Below are 7,457 nucleotides of genomic sequence, written 5' to 3'. Positions count from 1 at the left end.
TATGTCAGTGTTGAATTCCCAGCTCGTCACCACTGACCCCGAGTGGCCAAAGAAATGTGTTCATGCAGGTTTAACTGTTTGCATGTCTCATCTGCAGTTTTATTCTAATAGTCTTTTACTTTTTGTTGTGTTTTGAATTTAAATAATTTATTTGCGTGTGTTTCTGCAGAGTGAGAAACGCAGCTCTAACTTCATGTACCTCATGGTGGAGTTCCCCCGTGTCAAAACAAATGACAAGGAATACAGTATTGTCTACTATGAAAAGGTATTTTTTATATTTCCATCATAAGCACATCACTGGGTGCATTGTAACATGTATCGTAATATATATAAGTAACACTGGAAACGGTGCCATCTGATCAGTGTGTTTTACTTTGTCCTCATTCAGGATGGAGACGACGCATCACCTGTTCTTACCAGCTGCGACATCGTCAAAGTCCCTGACCCACAGATGGGGATGGTGAGAGGACACACACACGTTGTTACGCTCACACTGTGGGAAAAAATGCATATATGGTGGCTTTGATGTTGTTGGTAATGTGCAGATCAGTATTTTGTGATTCATGGTCTCTTTACAGGAGAACCTGGTTGAGAGCAAGCATCACAAACTGGCTCGTAGCCTCCGCAGCGGGCCCTCAGATCATGACCTGAAGCCCAACGCTGCCACACGTGACCAGCTTAATGTAAGCCTTTATTTTCAAATGATAATCGTAGCTGTCACAAATTCAATGAACAACTTAAAATAACTGCTTATTTCACACTCTTGATGTGTTTGGTTTGCCTCGGTGTGTCTCTACCATGTCTGCTTCTTTAAAACACTGACATTGATTTGATACCTGTGTGTTTCTCGTCTGTGTGCACCAACAGATCATCGTGAGCTACCCTCCGACCAAGCTGCTGAGCTCTGAAGAGCAGGACCTGGTGTGGAAGTTCAGATACTACCTCACCACTCAGGAGAAGGTTTGTCGTATTCTTCTCTGCTGTACCCAAGTCTACCCAATCCTCTTCTCTCCCACATGTTCAATGCTTCCTCCTCCTCCTCATGTCGCCGCAGGCCCTGACAAAGTTCCTCAAGTGTGTGAACTGGGATCTGCCCCAGGAGGCCAAGCAGGCTCTGGAGCTTCTGGGGAAGTGGAGACCGATGGATGTGGAGGACTCCCTGGAGCTGCTGTCGTCCCAGTTCACCAACCCCACGGTTAGACGCTACGCTGTGGCGCGCCTGCAGCAGGCGGATGATGAGGTAGGTGTAGGAGGACTGAGGGGGGTCGCGAGGAGTGTACACCTGTGTGGGTGGACGTTGGTGACTCTGTCTGTGTGTATAGAACTGTATTGAGACGTTACTTTATTCCAAAGTTTACATTGCAAAGTTAACTTATAACTAAACTATGAATGAAGAGCTATAAATCCAAAATATGAATTTCTTTGGAAAGAAACTGTGTGGCATAATCGTTCCCACCTCCTGCCTCTCCAGGACCTGCTGATGTATCTTCTCCAGCTGGTCCAGGCGCTCAAGTACGAGAACTTCAGTGATATTCAGGGAGGCCTGGAGCCAGGCAGCAAGAGAGACAGCCAGGGACTTTCAGATGACTCCACACTGGACAGGTCAGTGCTTGGATGAGAAGTTATAACAGCTACTCTGGCTGTGGATCATAAGTCAACACTACCAGCAGCTTTGACGGAAGCAGCGTACGTGTGGAGGTTCTGTTGTCGTTGGTTAATAATAGAAGCCAAGTGATGTTTTTAGCCTTGTTTTGTTTTGTACGGCCTGGATCTAAATTTATCTCAGGAATTCTCACTGGTTGGGGGAATATTTGTCGCTTTGCTGAATCTGATTATTGTTCTTTCAGAGGCCGTAGTGACGTCCTAGGGTTTTATGATTTTACTGGCGTGACTCTGAAGTGCTGCGGCCAGAATCTGGGCAGAGCGTTGACAGTCTAAAACAGTCCACACTAAACACACCATCTTATTTAAATTGTCATCTCTGACTTAAAGGGGACCTGTTGCACTCATTTTCAGGTTCACACTTGTATTGTGGGTTTCTACTTGAAGATGTTCACGTGCTTTAACAGTTCATACTGTGTGTGCTGGAACACCTGTATTCATCTTCTGTCTGAAGTGCTCTGCTTTAGCACCTGTCTCTTTTAACCATCCCTTCCGAAAAAGGCCAGTCTGCTCTATTAGTCATTGTTTAGGGGACTTCCGCATCTCTGTGTCTTGGCACCGTCATTGTAGCCAGGGAATGACTATAACGGCGCTTTGTACTGCAAAAAAATCACCAATAAAGGCATTTAAATCTAAATGTTCACAACCAGACATGTTCCAGCAGGAATATGATCCAAAATCTTGGAGAAATTAACAGCATCAGCAACCAAGATTACTTGTTTCCTAGAAGTTAGCATGTAGCTACATGTAGCAGTGTGCCTGGAGCAGATGACTATATTAAGAAATCCGTTCGTAACTGGTGTCAGCTGGTCTCGCTGGAGAAAAATCATTGGAAACAGAGTATTCAGACAGTCTGAACTTTTTGATCACAGGTATTACTTTACATACATTTACTTCATTAGTTGAAATTTCGGCCACATTTAATACTAACATCCAACATTGTGACATGGGGGTGGTGGTGTGTCTTCCTGAAGCTTGTGTCCTCTACCAGAGTCCTGGGAGTTTGAGGGTTCTGCGCAGTATCTTAGCTGTTCCTAGGACTGCACTCTTCTGGACAGAGGCCTCAGATGTTGTTCCTGGAATCCTCAGTGTGGGGGTCACAGCCCAGAGTACTCCGATTACCACTGGCACCGCTGTTGCCTTTACCCCACACATCTTTTCTAGCTCCTCTTCTAGCCCTTGGCATTTTTTGTAACCTCTCGAGTTTCTTCCTCCATCTCGCCACTGCCTTCTTCTGTTGTTTGTGTTGTCCGGTCTGTCAGTCTGGATCTGGAAGTCCCACAGGATCTTAGCTCGGTCATTCTCAACCACCTTAGGAGGTGTCTTCCATTCTGACCTTGGGACTTCCAGCCCATACTCAGTGCAAGTGTTCCTGTACACTATGTAGGGCTGCAACTAGTAGTCGACTAATCGGTGTGAGTCATTTTTCATAGAAAAGTACTATAAAAGTGCCCCAAAATACTCTTATTGCAGCTTCTTACGTTCAAATATTGGCAGCTTTACACACTCTCCCATGACGGTGAGCTAAAACCCTTTGGCGTGAGTATGAAACAAGACATTAGATGACATCATTTTGGGGTTTGGGAGAGACAGACCAACATTTTTCAACATTTTAACACATTTTTCGATAAAATGATTAGTCGACTAATCAAACAAATAATTAACAGATTAGTCGACAATGCCTGCATCTTCCACCCTGCTGTTATGTGCTGGACTAAGGCCTAAGATATGAATGTATATACAGGTCCCCTTTATGTTGTCACGATACCAGAATTTTTAAAGTTTGATACATGCCTCTTTTTAATACCACGGTAATAAGTAAGGAAACGTCCACAGTGCTGGTACATTACTAAGTCACTGAACATACACCAAAACAATTTGAACAAAATATGTAGTATCGAAAAAATGTTGAAACATTTGACAGCTGTACTCTTGACTGTTTTTTTTTGTTTTGTTTTTTTTAACTCTTGTTGTAGTTCACAGATCCTGTCTGGCACATCTGGACCTTCCTCTGCCACGCAGAAAGGAAAGGAAGGAGCCGACAGCGAGAACCTTGAGGTAAGAAAGGCAAAATGATGCTGAGAAGAAAACTAAAGCAGAATCAGTCCCATAGTAGAATATAGTTTTAATTTGTATTAATCCCAACATGGCACATCAATAAACACAAGTCGATAAAGCAACAGGGAGCCCACAGAAGATACAGGGACTAAAAAGCAGAAAAATTGTATTACTTTCAGCCTGGCATTGACATGTCACTGTGTCCGTATCTCTCTGCAGCAAGACTTGTGCACATTTCTCATCTCCCGTGCTTGTAAGAACTCCACACTCGCCAACTATTTGTATTGGTGAGTACAGCTCAAAGCAGCTTAGTTTATTATTATCACTGAAAATGTCTTTGTGATTTATATTCATCTGTGAATCCTGTGTGTCTTCTTCAGGTATGTGATTGTGGAGTGTGAGGATCAGGACACCCAGCAGAGAGATCCTAAAACCCACGAGATGTACCTGAACGTCATGAGGAGGTTCAGTCAGGCTTTACTCAAGGTCAGACCCTGGGAACAAACATCGTACTGCACATATGTTTGGATAAATGTTACAGATGTTCTTTGGTTCAGATATAACAGATCATGTCATTCCTGCTTGACTATAAATCAATAAGCTGTTAAGCCTAACCTTTTAGTTTGAAATATATGACTGTTCCTTTAATCTTTTTCCACTTCTATACATGTCTGCCACTACAACATACACTATATATATGTGTTTTGTCCCTTTCCTGTTAATGCCCACACTTCCTCCTCCCTGCAGGGTGATAAGAGCGTGAGGGTGATGCGGTCGCTGTTGGCTTCCCAGCAGACGTTTGTAGACAGACTGGTGCAGCTGATGAAAGCTGTGCAGAGGGAGAGCGGAAACCGCAAGAAGAAGGTAACAACAGAATACCTGCACACACTTGTTAAACCCACACAGTATTTACTTATTTAAATTATGAATGCTTGTTGTTTGTGTAAGTATTTCTAAAACGTGTTTTCACGAAAGGCCCACTTGTTAATATCCAAAAAGAAAATGCTGTTTATATAACCCATATCAAGTTCAGAATACTAGTATTAATACTAAGTGTAGTCATTTGCACGACCCTCACATGGACACACACTTTCTTGTCCACATATGCACAGTTCTCATTGATTCTGTCGGTTGCTTTTAACCGTAGCAGCACATGAACACACTGATCTCTGTTGAGTTGTGTGAACAGCAGCCTCCCTCCCTGTGTGTCCGCAGACGGAGCGGCTGCAGGCTCTGCTGGCTGACAACGAGAAGGTGAACCTCTCAGAGATCGAGCCAATTCCTCTTCCTCTGGAGCCTCAGATCAGGATCAGAGGCATCGTCCCCGAGACGGCCACGCTCTTCAAGGTACAGAGGGAGTGACTGTTCTCCATAAAGAACACTTTTTTATCTTCTTATCTTTGTCTTGACTAAAACCAATATCAGTGCTACACAATGTTCATGAGTCTTTTCCCCGTATGTGTGTGTATCAGAGTGCTCTGATGCCAGCCAAACTGATCTTCAAGGCAGAGGATGGAGCCATGTACCCAGTTATTTTCAAACATGGAGACGACCTCAGACAGGATCAGCTCATCCTCCAGATCATCTCGCTCATGGACAAAGTAAGAATACTCATATGTCAGAAGGTTTATGGATGGAAATTGATGTATTTTTTTGTGATTTTAGTTTGAGCTAGTTGCTCGCTCTGTAAAGTAGCTGTCTGTTAGTCCCTCACACTACAGCAGGAAACAGCACCTTAAAGTAAAAGCTCTGTGCTGGAAATTCACTGCACTTAGAAATAAAGTGTGTTTTTTACAAACCTGGCATGTTCGAAAGGACGGCAAGTGAGTTTTGGACCTCAACCCACCAGTTGGAAACCACTGATTTAAGCTACCAGGCACTTATTTGATTTCTTTTCGACTGTAAAAAATTTCCTCTGCATTTGTATTATTTCTTAAAGAATTCTTAATGATGGGAAGTACTGTTGTTGCATCCCATAGCTCTTTTTATAATGTCTTTTTTTTTTTTTTAATTAAAGCTTTTGTGTTTTGTTTTTGGGTTTATAGCTGTTACGGAAAGAGAATTTGGACCTTAAGTTGACACCCTACAAAGTATTGGCCACCAGCACCAAACACGGTAAGAAGGCATGGCTACTCATCTCTCTGTTTGGTAGGAAATTAAAACTGTTTTTGTGAAGAATATCTGTAAAACAGCAGCAGCATATTTAGTTACTGGGAAAAAAAGTAAAAAAAATGTAAAATGTATTTGGCTCCATTGTCCAGCCTGAAATGATTGTGTTCTTGTTCCAGGTTTTATGCAGTTTGTTCAGTCTGTCCCTGTTGCTGAAGTCCTGGCTACTGAAGGCAACATCCAGGTGAGCAGAGGTGAAGAAACAATCATCATCTACATGTACTTCCAGCTGACAATAACCTCATAATTTGGTTTTACAGAGCTTCTTCAGGAAGCATGCACCAAGTGAAAAAGGACCCTACGGCATCAGCTCAGAGGTCATGGACACGTACGTCAAGAGCTGCGGTGAGTCTGTTTGTGTCTACCAGAGCAGTGTTTGCTGTAGCTGCAGGACACAGTCTAATCTAATGTCTGTCCTTCCAGCTGGTTACTGTGTCATCACGTACATCCTCGGAGTAGGAGACAGACACTTGGACAATCTGCTACTGACAAAGACCGGTGAGGCAGACATGTTCTTTTACATACTGGTTTATTTACACATTTAGTTTACGTAGCAGTTTCAGAGAGTTCCTCGTCTCTTCATCCAGGGAAGCTCTTCCACATCGACTTTGGCTACATCCTGGGTCGAGACCCCAAACCTCTGCCTCCGCCCATGAAGCTGAGCAAAGAGATGGTGGAGGGGATGGGAGGCATGCAGAGCGAGCAGTACCAGGAGTTCAGGAAGCAGTGCTACACTGCCTTCCTGCACCTCAGGAGGTAAAGACACTGGACTCACAAATACACAAGCAAACAGAAGCAACTACATTTTTATTTTAGTTAAGTCATGTTTTGGCCGATCGGCTACAGTCGAATAGTCAAAAAAATTATGTCCCATGTCTTTTTCCTGAACACTTAACGTTGACCTTGATTAAAAACGTCATGAGGTTAGGGAAAGTCATGAAGGAGAATTCATAAGGTCTTAGGTAAAGACAACCCAGGCTACGTAATTTTGTGGCGGCAGATGAACTTTGTTGTTCTGGCATGCCTCCACGATGAATGGAGAATCCAAAAACAGAGAATTCTTGATGAATTTAAGTGATAGGGGTCCACATTTACCAACAGCAAAATTATATCAAAATATCCATTTCCAAACTGTCACGCAACTGACTTTGGTGTTTGAAAGGTTTAGTTTGGATTCATTAAGGTCCCACAACAACACAAACAAACTAACTGATCAAGGCAGCGGTAGACCAGCAGCTCCCATGTTCAGCGAGGTAAAATTGCAGTTTTTGTCAATGGAGTCTGGCTTTGAAGAGAGCATTGATGAGTTCAGTTCCCCGTTGGTAGAGGGCAGTCTGTTTGGGAAGTACCAATCATACGACTGGATAAGTAAGACTAGGATTATACTGCATGAGGTGAGTGAGAGTTTGTAAACGGATGTTATGATATAGTTTTACTGTTGTTAAACATGGACCCCTATGGCTTTAATTCAGCAAGAATTTTCTCCATCTTTGGATTCTTTGTTCACATGGAGGCATGCCAGAAAATCAAAGTTTTCTTCTGAAATTCAACATAACACAAGGTAGTAA

General features: G+C 43.0%; 1 protein-coding gene across 1 annotated transcript in view; it reads left to right on the top strand.

Annotated features, from left to right (window-relative positions):
* The window catches only part of pik3c3 (phosphatidylinositol 3-kinase, catalytic subunit type 3), a 16,421-nt gene extending 9,754 nt beyond the window's left edge, over nt 1-6,667 (top strand). Inside the window, exons 6-22 of the mRNA XM_050067091.1 lie at nt 170-265; nt 389-460; nt 579-683; nt 868-960; nt 1,055-1,240; nt 1,472-1,602; nt 3,639-3,720; nt 3,940-4,007; nt 4,101-4,206; nt 4,468-4,584; nt 4,936-5,067; nt 5,193-5,321; nt 5,766-5,835; nt 6,009-6,073; nt 6,150-6,234; nt 6,313-6,387; nt 6,477-6,667. Coding sequence (XP_049923048.1) covers nt 170-265; nt 389-460; nt 579-683; nt 868-960; nt 1,055-1,240; nt 1,472-1,602; nt 3,639-3,720; nt 3,940-4,007; nt 4,101-4,206; nt 4,468-4,584; nt 4,936-5,067; nt 5,193-5,321; nt 5,766-5,835; nt 6,009-6,073; nt 6,150-6,234; nt 6,313-6,387; nt 6,477-6,649 — 1,785 coding nt within the window. The 3' untranslated portion in view covers nt 6,650-6,667. The remainder of the gene's footprint in view (nt 1-169; nt 266-388; nt 461-578; nt 684-867; nt 961-1,054; nt 1,241-1,471; nt 1,603-3,638; nt 3,721-3,939; nt 4,008-4,100; nt 4,207-4,467; nt 4,585-4,935; nt 5,068-5,192; nt 5,322-5,765; nt 5,836-6,008; nt 6,074-6,149; nt 6,235-6,312; nt 6,388-6,476) is intronic.
* The last annotated feature ends 790 nt before the right edge of the window (nt 6,668-7,457 follow it).

Source organism: Epinephelus moara, chromosome 17, assembly GCF_006386435.1.
Source record: "Epinephelus moara isolate mb chromosome 17, YSFRI_EMoa_1.0, whole genome shotgun sequence".
NCBI classification, from domain to species: Eukaryota; Metazoa; Chordata; class Actinopteri; order Perciformes; family Serranidae; genus Epinephelus; species Epinephelus moara.
Note: the sequence above shows the minus strand (reverse complement) of the source record. Positions and strands in the feature narration are given on the sequence as shown.